At 42.5% G+C, this 21,931-nt stretch overlaps 1 protein-coding gene across 3 annotated transcripts in view; it reads left to right on the top strand.

Moving 5' to 3' along the window:
* Positions 1-16,355, top strand: part of Pus7 (pseudouridine synthase 7) — a 58,186-nt gene extending 41,831 nt beyond the window's left edge. For 2 of the 3 annotated variants that reach the window (XM_063237988.1, XM_003469801.5), the window contains 6 exons: positions 803-963; positions 1,866-1,992; positions 7,899-8,000; positions 12,334-12,463; positions 13,620-13,711; positions 14,814-16,355. In XM_063237988.1, the coding sequence (XP_063094058.1) occupies positions 803-963; positions 1,866-1,992; positions 7,899-8,000; positions 12,334-12,463; positions 13,620-13,711; positions 14,814-14,950 (749 nt within the window). In that variant the 3' untranslated portion in view covers positions 14,951-16,355. Of the gene's footprint in view, positions 1-802; positions 964-1,865; positions 1,993-7,898; positions 8,001-12,333; positions 12,464-13,619; positions 13,712-13,869 lie in introns of all 3 variants that reach the window. The other variant, XM_063237995.1, reaches the window with a different exon arrangement.
* The last annotated feature ends 5,576 nt before the right edge of the window (positions 16,356-21,931 follow it).

Below are 21,931 nucleotides of genomic sequence, written 5' to 3'. Positions count from 1 at the left end.
AAGTATAGGTAGTTTATTGAGACTTATAAAGTTTTAAAAGTTCACTAAAAGACCCAGCATGCTGGTACATTGCTATAATCCCAGCCACTCCAGAGACTGCAAATGAAGGTTATACCTTCAAGTCAGGCTAGGCAGTTTAGCAAGAGCCTGTCTAATAAAGAAGGCTGGGGATTTAGCTCAGTAGTATTGAACATTTGTCTGGCATTAGCAAGACTGGACTCAATCCCAAGTACCACAAAAAACATTTTCTTTAAAGTTTACTAACCATTTTCCAGAAAGTATCTCTAAAATCATAGTGTATAAAAGATTTAACTCCCACTTTATAAATTGTCAAAATAATTATATTCACTTTGGATAATTATTCCTCTGCAAGCAAAAAAAAAGAAAGAAAACATAAAATTATGTACCTTTTTTTTTTTTTTTTTGGTACCAGGGATTAAATTCATAACCTCATGCTTGCCAAGCAGGTACTTGTGCTGCTGAGCTAAATCCCCAGCCCAAATTACGTAACTTTAAAGAAAGTAACCCATTACCCATTATACAATGGAAAAAGAACAGGAAGAAAGGATTACCAGGCTTTTATCTGCTGTGGAATCAACTCTGAAGACAGGAGTAAATAGTGTTTGTGGGGTGGAGGAAGGGGATCACATTCACCACTCTTTAAAGAAAGCTTTCTTGCAGCTGCTCTCAGCTGAGCAGAACACTGCAGATAACCTATGTTATGTGTTCCCTGTGAAATACGCTATGTTGGAAGAGCATCTATTGGACAAACTGTTTAATCATAGCTTTTTTCCTTCCCCAGCTGAAAAAGGGTACTTGGTTAAATGCAGGGAAGAATGGGCGAAGACCAAGGACCCAGCTGCTGCCCTCAAAAAACTACCTGTCAAAAGGTGTGTGGAGGGGCAGCTGCTTCGAGGACTTTCAAAATATGGAATGAAGAATATAGTCTCTGCATTTGGCATAGTGAGTGTGATTTGTGAAGTCAGGCAATGGCCCAAGGTGTTTAATGCTTTTTAAACTTTGTCTTGGAAGATTTTACTAAATTTTGAAAGAGCAGAAGGTAAATAAGTATCCTTTGATGATTTCCAAGAGGTGTTTTATCCTAGTGATCATTACTCAGACCCGAATGGAGTCAAGAAGGTGGGCGGGGGCAGCATCGGCACTGCTGAGGGAATGAGAGGCATTAATGTGCAAAATATGGTTTCTGGTGGAAAATTAAATTGAAGATTTGAGAAACTCGGAGTATACTGCATAGTTGTTTCTTGGTCGTCATCCTTAGAGCTGTCAATTTCCCTAAGAAGAGAATGGACTGCAACAGTCTAAATAGTTGCCTGTTAGGGTTTTATCACGGTGGCCCAGAATGGGTGCCATCTTGGCAAGCATAGCCTCTGCCACTCTTATATTCTAGGATGTGTTAAAATGTATCCTTTAAACTTGCATAGTTGCTTCTTCCCAGATGTACAAATAAAGCAGGATTCTCACTGCAAGAAATTAGGCATTGAGGGTGTTCTCCTTATATAGAATTATGGAGGAGAAAAAACTGTTAGGCCTATAATTGATTTTTAAATTGCCTGAGTTTAAAGTCTGTGTCTTGATTTAGGGTATAAATTCCTCAGCAGTTTGTTTCATTTGCATGCATGTGTACATTGCCGATATAAAATGTTAACTGCTGCCACAGTAATGCCCTTAGCTTTAGGTCTCACATTCTAATATTCAGAGCTCTGTATCAGTGAGTGTTTCTACAGGCTGTTAAAAAGTAAGTTTCTGATACTGGGATCATCATTAAACAAATGAGATGTCTTAGAAATCACAGTACATTTTATATTCAGAATATTTTTCTTGCCTTTTTTTTTCCCTTCCTCCAGATACCGAGAAATAATCGTTTAATGTATATCCATAGCTATCAAAGCTATGTATGGAATAACATGGTGAGCAAGAGGATAGAGGACTACGGGCTGAGGCCCGTCCCGGGGGATCTAGTCCTCAAAGGAGGTAAAACGGCTCATAGTGTGGTTCAGTCAAGTAGAATTTAGCTCTCTGACACCAGTGGCTTTAAAAATCATCCCTGCCTACTAACCTAGAGAGACCTAGTGAGCTTCAGATGGAAGGGCCCATGGAAGCTTAGAATGACTGGCTTGTGCCTGTAGTTTAAAAAACCTTTATCTGGTTTGAGAAGCAGCCAACTCTTCATTTTCTCAAGGAGCATATAAGATAGCATGTGGACCAGTGACTGTGTAATCCCTTTCCAGCTTTAACCTGGGCTTACAAATAGATGTATTTTTGGCCTGCTGTCAGCCACTTTTGAAGTTTCTTTAGGCTAATCCCAAACTAGAGCTAACTGTGTACCTAGGCTGTTAGGGAGCAGACGTTCCATGTGTGCTGAGCCCAACGCTCCTTGCTGCAGCCCACTTGCCCGTGTCCTGTAGTACTGCTGACAGTGTTTGCTCCATTCTTCACGCAGTTTAGTCACTTGCCCAGTGTACCACAGCTATTAGTGAAAACACTGGAAATCGGAGCCGACTTGTCTGACCCCAAGGTCCATGTCCCTGGCTCATGGTAGGTCTGCTGCCTTCTGTTTGCTGATACATGGCCTCTTCCCCTGAAATTTTATTTTTCCTGGTGTGATGTTTTCTCTTCATGTAATATTGATCACATCTGGTGTGCTTTAATGTACCATGTGCCACCATGTTTCATCCCCTGAATATAGGTTGGTAGTTCATTCATTTAGCAGGATGCACTCATTATGATGACTTTCCATAAAGCCTTTCGAATTGTCCTCTAGGAAGGCTAAAGGTACTGTTTGTTTGTTTGTTTGTTTTGGTTTTTGTCTTTTTTTTTTTTTATCGGTATCAGGGATTGAACTCAGGACCGCACACTTGCAAGGCAGGCGCTTATGCCGCTGAACTAAATCCCCAGCCCCAAAGGTACTAGTAGTTTTTAAAGAGGTGTTCCCAGAAAATGAGGATATAGCTGAGTTATTTTTTCAATCAGATTTTGTTTGTACATTTTAAATATGCGTAATGATCACATTCATCATAGAGAATTTATACCTGTACATGATATAATTTGATTCTTTTTTCCCCTGCCCCCGCTGCCTTCCCTTCAACTCCTTGCCTCCCATTTTACAAAAGCTTTATTTCCATTTTTTCCTTCTTTTCTAACTTTTTTTGCTCTCCATTCCCCCTTTCCCTTTTGTTTCGATCCCCATTTGAACATTTTATTCCTATTTCACAATGCATAATATTTTGGTCCTTATTTGTATATATTATGGTCCTTATTTATACTTTGTTTCTCACACCAGAGAAACAACGTGGAATTTGCACATATATATGCAGTTTATTTCACTTAAGCTAAGTGGAATGGCTCCAGCTTGTCCTTCTTTGTGGTGGAGTAGTACTCCATTGTATTAAAAAACACATTTTCTTTATCCATTCACCAGCTGATGGGCATTTGGGCTGTTCTAAGATTTGGCTGTTACAAACTGTGCCACTGTAAACATGAAGCACATATATTGTTTTGGTATGATGCTTTTACTTCCTTCAGGAAGATACCCAGAAGGAGAATAGCTGAGTCAAATGGAACCTCTGGTCCTAGTTTTTTGAGGAATCTCCATACTGATATCTACAGTGGTTACACCAGTCTATGCTTTCACCAATAGTGGAGAAGGGTTCCTTTTTCTTCACAGCCTGACATTTGTTAATGGCTGATTTCTTGATACTAGCCATTCTTTTCAGAGTGAGATGGACTCTCAGTGTTGTTTTAATTTGCATCTCTCAAATACTCAGTGACATTGAACATTTATTTGTATTTATTTCCTGTTTCTATTTCTTCATCTTAGAAGTGTGTATTCATCTGAGATGCACATTTTTGGGTTTGATTTGGTTTTCATTTAGATTTTTTGAGAAAGGGTCGTATGATGTAATTCAGGCTGGTCCTGAACTCATTATGTAGCCCAGGCTGGTCTCAAACTCACAGCAGTCATCCTGCCCCTGCCTCAGCCTCACTGGTATTACAAGAGTGCATTCACCACCATGCCAGAGCTGCCTACTGGCTTAGTTGCCTACTTTTGTTGGGTTTTTTGTTTGTTTGTTTGTTTGTTTTTAATGGGAATCAAACTCACAACCTTGTGCTTGCCACTGAGCTATATCCCTGGACCAAGGTACCCACTTTGGGACTGGGTCTTTAAATTTGGTGATCTGATTTTTTTTGTTGTTGTTGTTCTTTACATGTTCTTGATAGTAATCCTTTGTCTGAGGAACAGCTGGCAAACTTCTTTCCCAACACTGTGGGTTGTTTCTGCACTCTGGTGGTTTCTCTTTTTAATAAGATCAGATCCCAGTTGTTGATTCTTGATGATAGCTGCTATGCAATCAGAGTTTTGTTTATAAAGTCTTTGCCTATATCAGAGTCTTTAAGAGAACTAGCTATTCAGTCTCCCAGCAGATTTAATGTTTCTGTTTTAATATATAGATCTCTGATCCATTTCGGGTTTAGTGCATGGGGAAAGACACGGGTTTTTCTTCCAGTGAATGTTTGGCATCTTTGTCAAAGATAAAGTGGCTAAGTATGTCTGGAATTGTTTCTAGATCTTCTAATTTATTCCATTGATCCTTGGATCTGTTTTTGTTTGTTTGCAAGTACCGTGCTGTTTTTATCACAGTAGCGTTGTAATATGATTTCAAGTCTGGGATTGTAATGCCCCCTGTCTTGCCTTTGTTGCCCTGAATTGCCTTTGTTATTCTAGGTGTCTTCACGTTCCAAATGAATGTTAGGGTTGTTTTCTCTAATTCTGTGAGGTATGCTTTTGGAATTTTGATCAGAATTGCATTAAACAATTTGTATAACAATTTTGGGAGTATGATCATTTTCATCGTATTAGTTCCTCTTACCCAAGAGCAAGGCATATCTTTCCATTTTCTGATACAGTCTTTAATCTACTTTTTCAGAGCGCTGTAGATTTCAAAGTATAGGTGTTTTCATCCTTTATTAGGTTGATTCCTAAATATTTCATTTTTTTAATGCTGTTGTGAAAGTGTTTCCCTACTTTCTTTCTCAGTAAGTTTGTTATCCATGTACAGAAAGGCTATTGATTTTTGAGTGTTGATTTTTGTATCCAGCTATGCTGCTGAATTTGCTAATTAAATCTGAACTCGTTTTGTGGAGTTTTGGGGATCTTCTATGTAGAGTATCATGACATTGATAATGGTAATTTAATGCTAATGACGAATAATGGTAATTTAACTTTTCCCTTTCCTATTGTTATTCTTTTTTATTTTTTCTCTTGTCTACAGTTTCCAGAACAGTGGTGACAGTGAACATCCTTGCTTTGTTCCTGATGTTACATGAAAGCTTTCAGTTTTTGTTCATTTGGTAGGATGTTGACTATTAATTTGGCATAGGTGGCTTTTTATCAGATTGAGATAAAGACCATCTATTCCAGTTTTCTGTAGGGCTTTTATCATGAATGGTTGATGGACTTTGTCAAAAACTTTTTCTGTATCGAGATGATCGTATGATTTTTAATCCTTGGTTCTGTTGATATGGTATATTACATTTCTTGATTTACATTTGTTGAAACATCCCTGCATGCCTCTGATAAAAGTCCAATTTGGTCATGGTGTATAATCATCTTGATTTGCTACATTCTGTTTGCCAGTATCTTATTGAAGATTTTTGCATCTATGTTCATTAGGGAAATTGGGCTGTAGTTCTTTCTTAGTTGGTTCCTTCTCTGGTTTCAGAATCAGAGAAATGCTTGCTTCCAGGGATGAATTCAGGAATATTGCTTCCCTTTCAGTTTCATTAAAGAGTTTGAGAGATAGTGATGCTAAGTTTTCTCTAAATTTCTTGTGGCAATGAATTCCCAGCAATGGACTTTTCTTTGTTGGTAGGTTTTTAATTACATCTTCAATTTCATTGATTCATATTGGTTTATTTAGGATTTTTATATCTTAATTCAGCTTTGGTGATTCATATATACCTAAGAATCTGTGTTTCTTCTGCATTTTCCATCTTATTAGAATTCAAGTTTTCTCCTCCCTCCCCTTTTATCAGTACTGGGGATCGAACTCATGACCGCCTGCTTGCAAGGCAGGTGCTTATGCCGCTGAGCTAAATCCCTAGCCCCAGAATACAAGTTTTCAAAGTAGGGATAGCTGATCTTCTGGATTTCTTCAGGATCCATTTGGATTTCACCCTTTTCATTTCTAATTGCATGAATTTGAGTCTTTTCTTTGTTTTTTTTTTGATAAGGTTAGTTAGAGGTTTCAAACAGATCTCTTCAATTCATTGATTCTTTGTATTGTTTTCTTAGTCTCTAGTGCATTAATTTCTCCTCTCATCTTTATGATTTCCTCCTTCATCAGCTTTGGGGCTTGGCCTGCTCTTCCTTTTCAAAAAATTTGAGGTTTAGGTTGGGGATTTAACTCAGTAGCATATAGTGCCTGCCTGGCAAGCACAAGGTTTTGAGTTTAACCCCCAGCACCAAAAACAGAAAAACAAAAAGAAACAAGATCTTCATGTAGTCAAAAAAAATGTTTAAAAAAGAAAAAAAAAACTTTGAGGTTCAACATTAAGATACTTATTTGTAGCCAGGTGTGGTGGTAATCCCAGCGTCGGCAGGTTGAGGCAGGAGGATTGTTGTGAGTTCAAAATCACACTGCGCTACAAAAGGTGCTCAGGTAGCCTGAACTGCATAGGGAAGCCCTGTCTCAAAACGATGTTTATTTGCAGGCTGGAAATACAGCTCAGCAGAACAAGTGCCTGCCTAGCAAGCATGAGGCTGTGAGTTTGATCCCTAGTACCAAAAAAAAAAATTTTTTTTGTGTGTTTTCCTGATATGGGTATCCACTGCTATAAATTTCCCCCTTAGGTCTGCGTTCATTATGCCTCTTAAGTTCCAGTATGTTGTATTGTCATTACCATTTAATTATAGAAACTGTCCGATTCCTCTTTAACTTCATCTGTGACCCACTGGTATTCAGGAGGTTAAGTTCATGTAGTTTCTTTTGCCATTAATTTTCAATTTCTTAGCACTGTGGTGTGACAATATGCATGGAGTGGTTTTAACTCCCTTGCATTTACTTAAGCATGTTCTGTTAGCTAGTATGTAGTCTGTTTTGGAGAAAGTCACATGAACAGCTAAGAATGTGTTCTGATGTTATGGTGAGGAACACCGGAGGCATGGGGGCTTGAACTCAGTGGGAAGCCTGTTCTTCTGAGTTCTCAGTTCAGCTGGCCCCTCTGCAAGGTGGCTCCCAGCTTCTCCTGAGGACATCTGCTTCTGCAGCACTCAGCAGCAGCTAGTGCAGTCCTGCAATCCACTGTTCCCTCACAGTGCTGCCCCTCTCTGCGGAGGCCTCTGGTGATGCCAGCAGTCACCAGCAGGTTTGAACTGCTCCTCCCTTGCAGCGAACCCCTGCTCCAGGAGAAGGCTCTGGTAGTTACCTGTTTCTTCATTGAAGTTCTCTTTGCACTCTTGCCATGGGCTTCAGTTCTCCCCTCAGATCCTTCCCGGGTCCAGGAGACCCATTTGCCTCCTCCTCGCTTCCTCACGTTGCTCTATTCCAGTGTCTGCATGGCTGCTCTCAGACCTGCCACTGCTGACCATTCTTCCTTCTTCCTAGAAGTTTTCCAGCTGACCTTTTTCAGTCTTAAGAATTCTATTAAGGGGTGGAGGATACAGCTCAGTGACACAAGCACCTGCCTGCCAAGTGCGAGGTTGTGAGTTTGATCTCTGGTACCAAAAATAATTAAATTTTTAAAAATTAAATATTTTGTTTCTTAGGTAGAGTAGAAAAGACAACTAGATATGTATCCCAACTTAATTCCCTTCTAAGCTTGAATTCCTAAAAATATTGACTTTTTCCTTAAGTTACTGTTTGCTTATGAATTTACAGCCACAGCCACATATATTGAAGAAGGAGATGTTACTAATTACTCCATTCATGATGTGGTGATGCCCTTGCCTGGTTTCGATGTGATCTACCCAAAGCATAAAAGTAAGTTCCCTAAGGGTGCAAAATATTGAAAACAAGTCTAATGAAGTCAAGCCCTGGCCACCACCTGTAAAGAAGAAAATCACTACTCTAGTTTTGTTTGTTTGTTTGTCTTTTTGAGACAGGGTCTCGCTGTATAGTTCAGACTGGCCTTGGGCTCACTTTGTGGCACAGGCTGGTGTCAAACTTGCAACGATCTTCTTACCTCAGCCTCCCGAGTGCTGGGGCTACAGGCATGAGCCATACTACTCTAATTTTAAAACTGTATTTCCATCAGACTTAATGAGAAATATGTATTTCAAATGTACATAGATAAGCATACATTCAGATGGAGAATTTATGTTTAAAAGGAAAGTGAGGCAAGGGGCTCTTGCTTGTGGTCCAAGCTATGTGGGATGTTGAAAGAGAGAGAGAGCTGTATACTCACAAGCCACAGTCCAGCCACTCCCAGGAGGGCAGAGGAGGGGAAGGTAGTACTAGTTACAGTGGTAGTGTCATGGATACTGCCTGCAGAACTAAGTTCCTACAGTGCACTCAGTCAGGACTGGGACGTGGCCCAACATCGGAGCGCTTGCCCAGTGTGCGTGAAGCCCTGGGTTCAGTCTCTAGCACTGCGACACGAAAACTTACTAATTTACATTAAAGATGGAGTCATTGAGAAAGTGCATATAGACAGACAATTGTGCTGTACATAAGTTTCTTAAAAACTAAAAAAAAAAAAAAAAAAAAAAACTGCATAGGGACCTGGCAAGCACAAGGTCATGAGTTCGATCTCTGGTACCAGAAAAAAATTTAAAACGGTATGAAAGGTTGGTGATGTGGCTCAGTGGTTGAGCGCTTGACTAATGTGTATAAGCCCTTGGTTTAATCCCCAGCAGCACAAAATAGTGTGTGCTCATGTTTTTAAGTCTCCAAGTAGGCAGAAACTTAAAAAGCACGGGCTGTTAAGCTGAGCCTTGTGGCACAGGCCTGTATTCCCAGTGCTCTGGGAGGCTGGGCAAGGAAGAGCCGCCTCTCAAGCCCCACCTGGGCAATTTAGTGCTTTATGAGAGCCTATCTGCGAATTAAGGTAGAAAAAGGACATGGAATGTACCTTGTTGTGAAGACCCTGGGTTCAATGCCCTGCCCCACAACCACCCCAAAATAGAAAACTAAAATTCTTTGTTTCCCATTCTTTACTGTCAGCTGCTACTGATTATTTCTGTCGCCCTCATAGGTGCCCTGTGTGCAGAAATAGGGGTTTAGGACTTCGATTGTTCAGAGGTTGAAATAAAGAGCAGCTCTGACAGGGGGACCAGTTCAGTGGGACCGACTTGGGAATTGTTCCCACCTGAGACCTGGCTGTCAGTGTTTTCCTGTTAAAATAGCTTTCTCCCAAGAAGCTAAAAATACTTATCAAAATGTAGTCTTAGAAATTTTATGAATTCGGAAAATGAGTGTAATAAACACCCTTCTTAGGTAATGAAAATACCCTAGAAGCGTGTTGATTAATTCAGCCAGACCGCTGTGCTCTGGCACACAGGCTGACTTCCCTGAGCGGGAGGGGTGGGTGAGAGGTGGGGTGGGCAGGAACCAGGAGAGCAGGACCAGGAATTGTGGGAAGGCACTGGAGACGCTCATGCTAGCTTCCGCAGTACTGCAGAGAGACGGCCATCCCCTCCTCCCCCTCCAATAGTCAGCAGTGAGGCAGGGCTGCCTAGGAGCTGGCCTTCTGCAAGGCTGGGAGCCCCTTGGCAGGGCATCTGCAGACTGGAGAACCGAGGGCAGCAGTAGCCATGCGCAGTCCAGGTCCACAGTCCTGATAACAGGGAAGGCAGTCGTGTGGCTCTCATCAGAGGCTGCAGGGCCAGCAGTGCGGGTAGGAGAGGACAGCTGCTGGCCCAAGGCCTAGCCTCCACAGGTAAAGAGCCTAGAGCTCTGACCTACACAGGAGAAAAGGGCTGTCCCAGCCCCGAGAGGGGGAAGCCACCCGCCCTTCCTCCTTTTTGTTCCATCCAAGGTTATGCACACTGAGCACAGCTCTCCTGGGAGTGCCCTGACTCACATGGCACACTTCTCCGGAAACAGCCTCCAATACACGCAAGGGTCAGCCAGGCAGTCTAATGAAAAGCAGAATCAGGCCAGGCATGGTGGTGCTATAATCCCAGCACTCTGGGAAGCTGAGTTAGGATTCTAAATTCAAGCCCAACCTGGGCAATTTAGCAAGATGCTGTCTCAAAATTTAAAAAAAAAAAAAAAAAAAAAAGCAGGGGAAGGGGACCTGGGAATATACTTCAGTGCAAAGGTTCATGTAGTGGTAGTGATACAAGAAGGAGGGAGGAAAAAAAATCACTTGTGTTCCCCTTACAACGTAAGAGTGACAGGCTAAGGCCTTGTGGAATGTTGAGAACAAATGCTGGTGTACCAGCCATCATTTAGTAAGTTGACCCTCCAAATCAACCATCCTAAGGAAAAGAATGCCAGGTATGGTGGTGCACACCTGCAGTCACAGCGCTCGGGAGGCAGAGGCAGGAGGACCGCCATGAGTTAGAGGCCAGCCTGAGCCACACAGCAAGATCCTGTCTCAAAAGAAAAAAGAAAAGACTCTTCATCTTTGTTACACTTCTCAGGATTAGTAACATTCCTAAAACAACTAGAACAAATTCAGCAGTTTTGACAAAGCCATGTTGTGGCTGAGAAAGAGACTCATACACTGCATGACTGATCCTGTACCATGTGGACACTTAGCAGGTGCACACCCAGCTGACTTCTTTTTTTTGTTGTTTTTTGTTTTGTTTTTTGTTTTTCTTGTCTTTTTCATCTTTTATCGGTATCAGGGATCGAACTCACAACTGCCTGCTTGCAAGGCAGGCGCTTATGCCGCTGAGCTAAATCCCCAGCCCCCAGCTGACTTTTTAATGAATAACTGGAATAAAGAAACCTGCAGATCGTATTTTTAAAATAGTGTAAGGCAAAGTAGTTAATAATGGTTGCATGAAAAACTATTTAAAAAGAATTAGCCTGGCATGGTGCTGCATGCCTGTAACGCCAGCGCTCGGGGTGATTGCTGTGAGTTTGAGGCCAGCCTAAACTGCATAGCAAGACCCTGTGTCAAGAAAAACAACTAGTAAAAAACAAGGAGAACTGCACCAAATACTTGAGAGGCTGAGGTGGGGGGTATGGAGGTTCAAGCCAGCATGGGCAGCATGGCAAGAGCCCATCTTAGAAAACTGTACAAAGCACTTAAAAGGGTTAAACATAAATTCTCATACTTTTGCTCAGGGATCAGATGGACAGACAGAAAAGCCCTACTTCCATAGTGGTTAGTATGGAAAGTTTAGAAGCATCTAGAGTTATTATTGTTGTACATGTAAACTTATGACCCTAGGGCAGATAAAGTGTTTGGTGGAAAACAGAAATGTCAGCCTGACATGGTGGGCACACTTACCAGCCCAGCACTAAGGAGGCTGAGGCAGGACGGTCAGGAGTTCAAGGCCAGCCTGGACCACGTGGTGAGCCCTATCTCAGCAAAAACTATGTATATGTCCATATCAAAGGAGGGACAGTTGAGAGGGTCATTTTTGGTGTCATGATAATAATGGCTTAAGGGTCCAGTACTTGAGAGTGTTTATGGAGGAAAGTTTACCCACTATGTTCCAGAGTAATCGTCAGAATACAAGAAAATAGAGTTCAGCTTGGAATAGGAAGAACTTTGTAGTAATTATGTGCCTTGCAAAGAAATGATCCCCTGTAAATAACACAGAAGCAGAGACTAGAACTTGTCTATCAGTATTAAATAAAGCTTCTACATCAGGCGCAAGTGTGAGCCAGATGGCTTTCCAGGGTCTCTTATTTTTGTACATTTATTTTTAATTACTGAAGTCTTTGTGTATGGTCTTTTCTGACTCTGAGCACATTGTGACTGGTGAAGTGGCTTTTTTTTAGACAGGTTCTCACATCTAGTTCAGTCCGATATTGAACTCACTGTGTAGTGTAGGCTGAACTCAAATTCCTTGTCCTTCTGCCTCAGCCTCCCAAGTGCTGGAGTGATAGGCCTGGGACTCTGCTCCCAGCCGCTGAAGTAGCCTTTTGTTGTTAACTCAAGAGTTACCCTACAGGTAGTGGGGCTGGATGCAGATCACCTACAGGTTGGACAAACCAAAGTTGCAGACACCTCCTAGTCCTGGTTACTAAGTCGCTAAGTTTGACTCTAGAGAATAGGCTTTGGATCGTAAGTCAGGGTAACCAAGGTTGTTAGGGCACTCTAATGAAACTACATACTGCATTATTCCTAGTCGAGTTCAGGGTAACTTGCTGACAGGCTGCTTCCCAACTAAGTTTTTCTATTTTGTATTAGTTAGTGAAGCCTACAGAGAAATGCTGACTGCAGACAACCTTGATATTGACAACATGAGACACAAAATTCGAGACTATTCCTTATCGGGGGCCTACCGAAAGATCATTATTCGTCCTCAGAATGTCAGCTGGTGAGTATAGTTTAGAATGAAATAGAACTGAATTACTGTGTTTGCTTTTCAGTTTTGGCTCAACATATGTATTTCTCAGTGCTTAGAATCTAGCATCTAGGCTGAGCTGGTGGCACATTCCTGTAATCCCAGCACTCTGGAGGCTGACGCAAGAGGATCACTGTGGGTTTGAGGCCAGTGTGAACTTCATAGTGAAACCCTGTCTCAAAAAGACTAAAAAAAGTATTTCATAAGTGTTACTGTTCTCATTACTATTATCACTGCTGCTATCGAGAGGTATTTTTCAAATCATCAAGAAATACAGGGGCTGGGGATTTAGCTCAGCAGCATAAGCACCTGCCTTGCAAGCAGGCAGTCGTGAGTTCAATCCCTGGCACCGATAAAAAAAAAAGAAAAGAAAAGAAATACATGAAGCTGTGTTAAATCCAGTCACACAGTGAAAGTAGATTCATTTACATTTGTTGACATCACTAAATTATTGAAGAAATACCAAAAAAAATGAACTTTACCCCCTGTTTCAAAAAGAATGAAAAGTTGGCTAATAGAGCTATCTCCCTCAAAATACTCAGAATTGGTTGAGTTCCAAATACTGATCTAGTTATTTTAACACCATGTTTCTAGAGAGAAAAAAATGCTTGTATTCATTTTAAAATATCTTAATACTAGTGTCGCTGAAAGCTTTATTTGACAATTTAAAAGGAAATTCTAAACTACTTGCCCAGTAGCAGAAAATTCTTTCCTTCTCTCCCTCTGACCTCCCTTTATTCTCTGACCGTGGGCCTGAAGTTGGCAGAGAGAACTGTTCTCAGGCAGAACAGTTCCGCACTAGTAAAAGGTGTTGGTGGCAGTCATGACCACTCTAGAGAAACTGGAAATGATTGCTCTGATCCCATCTGTGCAAAGTGAGGTTTACTACTTAACCAGCTTCATGGAAAAGGAATTTCCATCCTAGAAAACATTTTCTGTCATTGCCTTATAGCAATTTGAGGAATGAGGAAGAGTTGTATGTAAAGTGTAGCCCAACTATGGTTTGAGCGAACCCGCCTGTAATTATTCGCAGTAGTCCCATGTGTGTTCTTGGGAAACTCATGGTGATGGGAAACTGAGTACCGTCTATGGAAGTTCACGTTCAGACTTCCCTTTATATGTTTTCAAGGGAAGTCGTTGCGTACGATGACCCTAAAATCCCACTTTTCAACACCGATGTGGACAACCTAGAAGGAAAACCACCACCAGTGTTTGCTTCTGGTAAGTTCACTCAGTCTTCAGCTCTGTGTCAACTTTTGAAATGTTTTTTCATGTAAAAATGTAATGTTTTGGGAAAACTGCTTTTATAGTCATAACCACTTCCCACCCACTCTGTAATTTCTGTTTCATGTGTTGTCACCTTGGCTTCCTGATGGCAGCTGGAGTGAGTAACTCCAACAGTCACTCCCACCAAGGATGAAAGTTACAGAGGGGGTGATCCTCGGTGACTGTCTGTTTCCTCCCTGTCCTCATGCAGAGACAGTAAGGAAGACTGAAAAGTGGAATTGCTGTCTCATTGTCAGTTCCTTGTCCATCTTTTCTCTCTCTCTCTCTCTCTCTCTCTCTCTCTCTCTCTCTCTCCCTCCTTCCCTCCCCCCCTCTCTCTTTTGTTTCTTTCCTTTGTCTTTGGTATGGTTTTACGTTTATTAAAAGTAAGAAAAGAGGGGCTGGGGATTTAGCTCAGCAGCATAAGTACCTGCCTTGCAAGCAGGCAGTCGTGAGTTCAATCCCCTGTACTGGTGAAAAAAAAAAAGGTAGGAAAAGAAACATATGAGTGCAAACTAAGTAGGAACACAAGTGCACTCTCAAGGGTGAGAGCTAGCTACTGTGAAAAAGAGAACATGTATTTGGCATGGTGCCTCATGCCTATACTCCTGGCACTCCAGAGGCTGAGGCAGGAGGACTGCTGTGAATTCAAGGCCAGCCTACACACTACATAGTGAGACCTTGTCTCAAAAAGAGGAAAAAAAAGAACCTCAAAAAACAACCCAAAACCTGTGGCATTGTCATTTCTTTTTGTCATCATCCCCACCTCCATGGTGTTCCCCCACTACCACCACGCTAGGTTTTTTAAATTCATGCCCATTTCTCTCCTGTGCCCTTTGCATTGGGGCTCCTGGGTGCGATTCCTGTTTCCGCCCGGCTGGTTCAGGCGCTCCCAGATCTCTGACTCCACAGTACCGTTTTCTGAGGCCCAAGGAGGTAAAAGCCTAAAGAGAAGGCACAGCCTTGTGTGTTTGTCTAGAGATTTTTGTGACACCCTCTCCACTGTGTATGTGGCTGCCTTCTTTTTCTGACTGTTGTCTTCTTCCCTGCCTGGCAGAAGGCAAATACAGGGCTCTGAAAATGGATTTTTCGCTTCCTCCTTCTACTTATGCTACCATGGCCATTCGAGAAGTGCTAAAGATGGACACCAGCATCAAGAACCAGACACAGCTGAACACAGCCTGGCTCCGCTGAGGAGCGTTTGCTTTATCCACATGCAGACGAGTACTTGGTCCTCTTCAGGCAGAGCACCCATATATGGATTTTGAGTCATTATAGCAAAGGATTATTTGTATTTTTTTAAATTTTTATTAGCTTAAGGAAATAATTTGCAAAGTTTGTACATATACACTAATCCTGAGGATCCTAATTTTAGCTCAGAGTATATAATTGGTCAGAATGTACTTCAGGTGCTTAAATCATGGTCAGATATGTTTTACAGGTGTTATAATATTTAAAAAGGACGTTGGTTTGAAGGTATCAAATAGCAGTTTTAGATTGTGCAGAATATTTGAAGGACAACAAATTCTTAACATATCATGAATGTAGTACACAGCAAGCATTTTAAGAGCAAATGCAACAAAACAAATGTTGATTATGGATAATTTGAGACTCTCCAGTTACAAATATAAATATAGTACTCATGCTGATTCAAATGCTAACAAAGGGCCTATAAGTTTATAGTCACCAGAGTGACTGTCAGCTAGGTGTCATGGTGCACACTTATGATCCCAGCCCTCTAGGCGACTGAGCCAGGAGGAGCACAAGTTCAAGCCCTGCTTCACTTAGACCCTGTTTCAAAAACTTTTTGAAGACAAAGTCTCATTCTGTAATTCAGGCTGCCCTTGAACTCACTGTGTAACCCAGACTGGCCCTGACCCTGCAGTCGTTCTGCACCAGCCATCCAAATGCTGGGGTTACAGACATGCTCCGCCATGCCAGGATTCGAAACAAATACTTAAAAGAGCTCAATGTGAAGTCCCTGGGTTCGATTCCCAGTACCACACCACCAAAAAGTAAGGACACCAGGCATGCATTTCATGTACCAGATTCAGGTCAGCATTTATATGCTTTTAGTTTGCAGTTGCTTTAACATTCATACTCTCAATGTCTTGCAGGAGATCTGCACTGATACGGGCTCTTGTCTTCATATAAACATGTAGCTTTTTTTATTGGTTAAGGTCTGATGTTTACTCTAGGTGCCTTTTATGTTGGAAACTATTTCTACTGGACTGGTATTTGCCCTAAAATAAATAATGGCAAAGACTTTAAAATGTCTACATTGCAGGCTGGGAATACAGCTCAGTGGCACAGTGCCTGCCTGGCAAGCGCCAGATCCTGAGTTAGATTCCTGGTACCAAATACATACGTACACACACACACATAAATGTCTACATCGTGTACCATTTGTCACCTACTGTTCAGGTGTCTGTCAGCATTGTATATTGGATGTCTCGGATGTGAAAGCATAAATCTGCCTTCCAAAGTTGTGTGATATAACTACCAATTTTTGTTTTCTATTATTTCTAAAACAAAATGTAATAAATATTTTAAAACCTGCTTTCTATTGATGATGTAAATAAAAAAATTCTAAAACTGAGTGCAAACAAGAATCTTGTCCCTGACCAAAGGGAAGAGGCCAAGAGCAGGCAGGGTCCTGAGGACGGACGCAGTGTGGTGACGGCCTGTGCGGTCTGAAGGACGGGGAAGGGCATCCAGCATCCCGGCCAGTGACTCCGGCTGGCTGCACCCCTCTGTCGGCTTCCCCATCCCTCAAGCATGCTCGCCAGAGTGGCAATGAGAGGAGTGAAGACGTGCAGCGCTCCGCGGAGTGTGGGTGATACTTGTCCTGCGTCTGGCAGCAGACGTAAGAGAGAACACGGTTCCTCTTCCTCAGCCCCTCTCCTGATTTATTACATGTATAGTGGCCCTGTCTCTACTGTCCAGTTCTCCATCACATTGACTAATGAAAATTACAGAGGATGTAAGTTTTTCTATTACAAGTGTATTCTATAGTTCTGCACTTACAAATTTACATTTTATAAAAAGTGAGGCTCAACTTAAGTTTTCTTCTGGAAAATACGGTACCATGTGATGAATTCATTTTTTTGGCTGTGCTGGTTCACTGCCAGTCTGTGCATGGCTCTTCTCCCTGCCCCTACCAGTTACTGGGGATCGAAACCAGGGAGCACTGAGCAACACCCCACCTCCCACCCCCTTTTAAAACTCTTCTTTTTTTTTTTTTTTTTTTTTTTGTCTTTTTCCTTTTTATCAGTACTGGGGATCGAACTCATGACTGCCTGCTTGCAAGGCAGGCGCTTATGCCGCTGAGCTAAACCTCCAGTCCCCCTTTTAAAACTCAATACAGGATGTCTCTAGGTTGCCCAGGTTGGCTTCAGATTTGTGGTCTTCTTCCCTCAGCCTCACATGTAGCATGAATTGCTGACATGCATAACTCTGCCCTGCTTCATGGCTTTTCTTAAGCTTCAGTGGAAAAATGATTCAGGGTGAGCTCTTCCCACTACTCTGAGACTTGAGAACATTGCTTACTTCAGGGACTTAGTGTGGAATATAAATCACTTGAGCATAGACAGCAGGACATTTTCACGGTGGTTTGCTTGGCTTTGTGAGACAGCCTCACTGTGTATGTGTGCTGCTGACGTGAACGTGGGGTTTCTGGGCCGGCCTGGGACTGATTGCAGCCCTCCTGCCTCTGCCTCCCCAGTGCTGGAGTTACCACCGCACCCTGCTAGAATGTCTTCATTGTTAACGTGGAAGAGGCTTCTCTGCAAATTCACATAACAGAAGCAACCTCATCCTCAATGTAGAAGTATTTTTTTATTCTAAATTTTTGCTTAAAATAATAATTACTGTTTTTAATATAATGTAAACCAGCATTCTTCCTAAATGAAAATGCAGTTATCAATATCATGCTCTAAAATGTTTATGTTCATGGTTTTATAAGTAATAACTAGATAACCATTACACTAATAAAACCTGGTTAATCTTGAAATCTTGATTTCATATTATAAGTAATAATTAACCAGTGTACTGATTTTTTAAAAAATTACAGCCTGGCATGGTGGCACACAGCTGCAGTTCCTGGAGGCTGACACAGGAGATCACATGAACTCAATTTCAAAGCCAACTCGGGCAACATAGGAAAGCCCCAATCTTTAAAACATTCTGATCAATAGTTGAATCAACAAAAAAAAGAAAAAGAAAAAGGGCTGGGAATTTAGCTTAGCAGCATAAGCATTTGCCTTGCAAGTATGTGGTCATGAGTTCAATCCCGGGTACCCATAAAAAGGAAAAAGACAACAACAACAAAAAAATGAATCAGCCAAAATACTGGGAGTGGCCATAGTGATACGTCATGGGAACCTCGCCCCACCTCAAGCAGTGCAGAGGAGTACTAACGAGGACTTGCTCTGGAGTCTGCTTCTCAGACATTTCACACTTAAAGGGAGGGGTGAAAAAAGCAATATATCTAAATGGTTTTCGTACCCACTGATATATATGTCCTTTGATGTATATATCCTTTTTAAAAACAACATTAGGACAGTGAATCTTAATTTCAGAGGTAAAAGCCTAGTGGAAGAATTAAAAAGCTTTCTGGCCATGTTCTGAAGCATTTGCTTGCATAGCAAAGGACAAAGCTCTTCTTTGTTCGATGAAATCTGCTTTCTCACTTGGTGAGGCTGCCTTCCAACAGGAGGGAACATCCCAGTGGTGGACATGAGCACTTCGGAAGGTCTTGGAGAGGAATGTGGACACTGTCCAGCAGAAGGGGAAGACTGCACACAGGCACACCATCACCAGCTCGCAGTCTTGGAGGCTGCAGGGTGTGCAGAAAAGGTCCCCCTCCAGACAGGTGCTTTCCAGACTCAAAACCCAGTGGCATCTGGAAGCTGAAGGGCACCTCTGATCAGGCCCCACTGAGGGGGTGCACTGCTGCAGGTCTGCACTAGCTCACAGCAGCAGCGCTCAAGGCTGCCGGCCCCGTGATGCCAAGCTGGAGCCCGTGAGTGGACACTAAGACCCGGCTCCTCGGTAGCCCCGATTCAGTGCCTTCACCACCATGCACAGCTAGTGGCTCTGTTGTGGGTAGCACTGGCCTGGTAAAAAAGTCATCTGTCCAAGGTACGGAGGAGAGGTCACACGCATTGGGGGTGACCACCTGCGTTGCTAATAACTGCATGTGTGCTACGTGCAGTGGCTCACTGTAATTAGGCTGAGGGCTCACACTGATTCAGAATTCCACATGTCAAGTAGATCCCTGTAACAAGTCATTTTTTGTGGTGCTGGGGATCAAATACAGGTCCTCACACATGCTATGCCAGCACTGTACCACCACCATCCCAGCATTCTCCTAAAACTCGCTTCCATATGATTTCTGGTGTTCTCCTCCTTTCCACCTTTGCTTCCCATTCAGTGTCCTCCTCCTAGGAGGGTGCAGCTGGGATCTGAAGCTCAGGGGCAGAGCTCTTGCCCAGCACAGGCAGGCCTTGGGTTCAATCCCAGCTACTGCTGAACAAAAACAAGAATGGTAGAGTCAGATACTAATTTGTTCTGTGAGGCTGCAGTATGGCTTCATGTTAGAGCTTTTCAACCTGTGCTGAGGACTTCTGGAAACTAAAAAGATACGACTGGAAATCTATCATGGGAGGTTTCTCACAGTCCCTCTCCTACTGCGTACTTAGGGTCCCCTCAGAAGCTTGTGTTGGTTAAGTCGAGCTGTGTACAGTGGCAGCAGCGGCAACAAAGAATGCATCCAATACCTGGCAGCAACCTATAGAAATAGCATGTTTTTTCTTACATAGAGATACATCAGATTTGCAGCAATAACCGGTGATAAAATAGAGCCGTTCTAACAGTACGCTGTGATACAAGTCATGTAAACATCTCTCCTCCCCGACTCTGCTAGTTTATTTACTGTGATGAACTTTTAGACCATGATTGACTGCAAGTGGCCAAAATTGTGGACAGTAAAACCAGAGAAGACAGGGATTACTATTGGTAACTGGAAATTTTCCAGTAGTCACATTAAGAAAGTGAAAAAAGAAAATAAGGGGGTGGGACAGGTGAAATTTAATTTTGTATTTAAGCAAATGTATCTAAAGTATTTCAACTTATAATTAGGATTTTTTTTTTAATCATTTGGGCCAGGGGTTTAGCTCAGCAGCATAAGCATCTGCCTAGCAAGCATGAGGTCCTGAGTTCAATCCCCTGTACTAAACAAAAAAAAGAAAGAAAGAAAGAAAGTTGGGGGCCAGGGGTGTGATTCAGTGGTAGAACACTTGCCTGAGTCCCTGGGTTCAATCTCAGGACCACCACCAAAAACAATAATCCCATATATAGGGAGACTGATGGTGGCCAGGTATGCTGGTGCCTACCTGTAATCCTAGCACTGTGGGACCCTGTGGAAGGAGGATCACTACAAGTTCAAGGCCAGCATGTGCTGCATATTGAGACCTGTTTCCAAAGACCAAAAAATTGAAAAACTGACCAGAGCACAGTGGTGGCGCACACCTGTAATCCTAACACCGAGAACCTGAGGGAAGAGAAGCACAAGTCTGAGCCCAGCTGAGCACTGCAGCCATTTAGTGAGACCCTGGCTGAGGATGTAGCTCCATGTGAAAACCCTGGCTCAGTCCCAGTCCTGAAAAATAATTTACATTCTCTTTTAAAAGTTATACTAAGGGGGCTGGGGATTTAGCTCAGCGGCATAAGCACCTGCCTTGCAAGCAGGTGGTCGTGAGTTCGATCCCTGGTACCGGTAAAAAGGAAAAAGACAAAAAAAAAAAAAAAAAAAAAAAGTTATACTAAGTCTTCAAAACCTGATGGGTATTTTACACTTAAAAGTGTGTCTCCGTTTGTGGCTTTGGCTTTGGGATCATCACAGTCCTGAGGATCAAACCCAGGGCCTCGTGCACACGAGGCAAGCGCTGTTCCTCTGAGCTACTCCTGGCCGGTGGGCTCCACCTGGACTGGCTGTATTTCCATGCCCAGTGTGACCAGCAGCTGCCACAATGGACAGCACAGCTCAAGAAAGACCAGTTCTCCACTGCATGTCACCAATATAATAAGTCAGCCTTGGGTATTAAGGCTTAATCTGTGAAATTTGGGCTAGGTAGGCCGGAAGTGAGGCCAGTTAAATGTGAGTTTGAAGTGCTTTGTGGACTGTTCAGTTTTATGGTGACTGGAAGTGAGTATCTTTGCTGAGGAAGCACATAACAAACAAGATTGGTCACGGGGTCTCAGAGATTTCAGGGTGTTTGAAGTACTAGTTATACTGTTAAGGTGACAACCTGAAATTTTTTCTCATCTATAAATAATGCAAACTTAATCCTTCATGTAGCCTCTGTCTAGATTTTAAATTCCAAACTCATACAGTATGTTAATATGTTAAGCACACAAAGCTGAGAGCCTGGGTTATGCAGATGATTTAGGTAAGGTGATTTGGGCAGAGCTGAGGTTTTACTTTTGTTCCTTTGGTTTTTATTAATAGCTCTGTGGAGATATAATTCACATACAAGTCATATGAAGTGTACAATGCAGAGGTTTTTCGTGTATTTGGAGTTGTACAATGATTGTACAATATTGCTTATTTATCATCCCAAAAAGACATCCTATGGTTGGGGATGTAGTTCAGAGGTAGAGTACTTGTTTAATATGTGCAAGGCCCTGGGTTCAGTCCCCAACACCTGAAAAATAAAATAAGAGCTGGGTATGGTAGAACCCATCTGTAACCCCAGCATTCTGGGGAGGAGCTGAGCCAGGAAGACCTCACGTTCAATCCCAGCCTGGGCTATTTTAGTGTCTGACACCCTTCTCCCAATAGAAAACCAAAAGTAGCCTGGGGATGTAGCTCAGTGCAAAGACCCTGGGTTTGCTCCCCAACACCCCCTAAGAAAGAAACCTCATACCCATCAGCGTCACTAACACCCTCATCCCAGCAACCACTATTTTCTTGGCAAGAACTACTTCCAGCCTGTTTGTTCGAGTCCCTGAGTGGAAATTAAATTCCGCAATAATCCCCTCTCAGCCTAAGCTTTCCAGCTTCGCTGTGGAGTAGCTCACATCGGCACTTCATGACTTGGTATTGGCCAGCGACTCCAATGTCTGGATATCCCACATTCTGATTATGCCTCTGTCACTTGGTGGACATTTGGT

This window comes from Cavia porcellus, unplaced genomic scaffold (assembly GCF_034190915.1).
Source record: "Cavia porcellus strain 051 isolate PalLab524CR breed Dunkin Hartley unplaced genomic scaffold, mCavPor4.1 scaffold_2, whole genome shotgun sequence".
Classification (NCBI taxonomy): domain Eukaryota; kingdom Metazoa; phylum Chordata; class Mammalia; order Rodentia; family Caviidae; genus Cavia; species Cavia porcellus.
The sequence above is the reverse complement of the archived record's forward strand: the minus strand, read 5'-3'. Positions and strand labels throughout refer to the sequence as shown.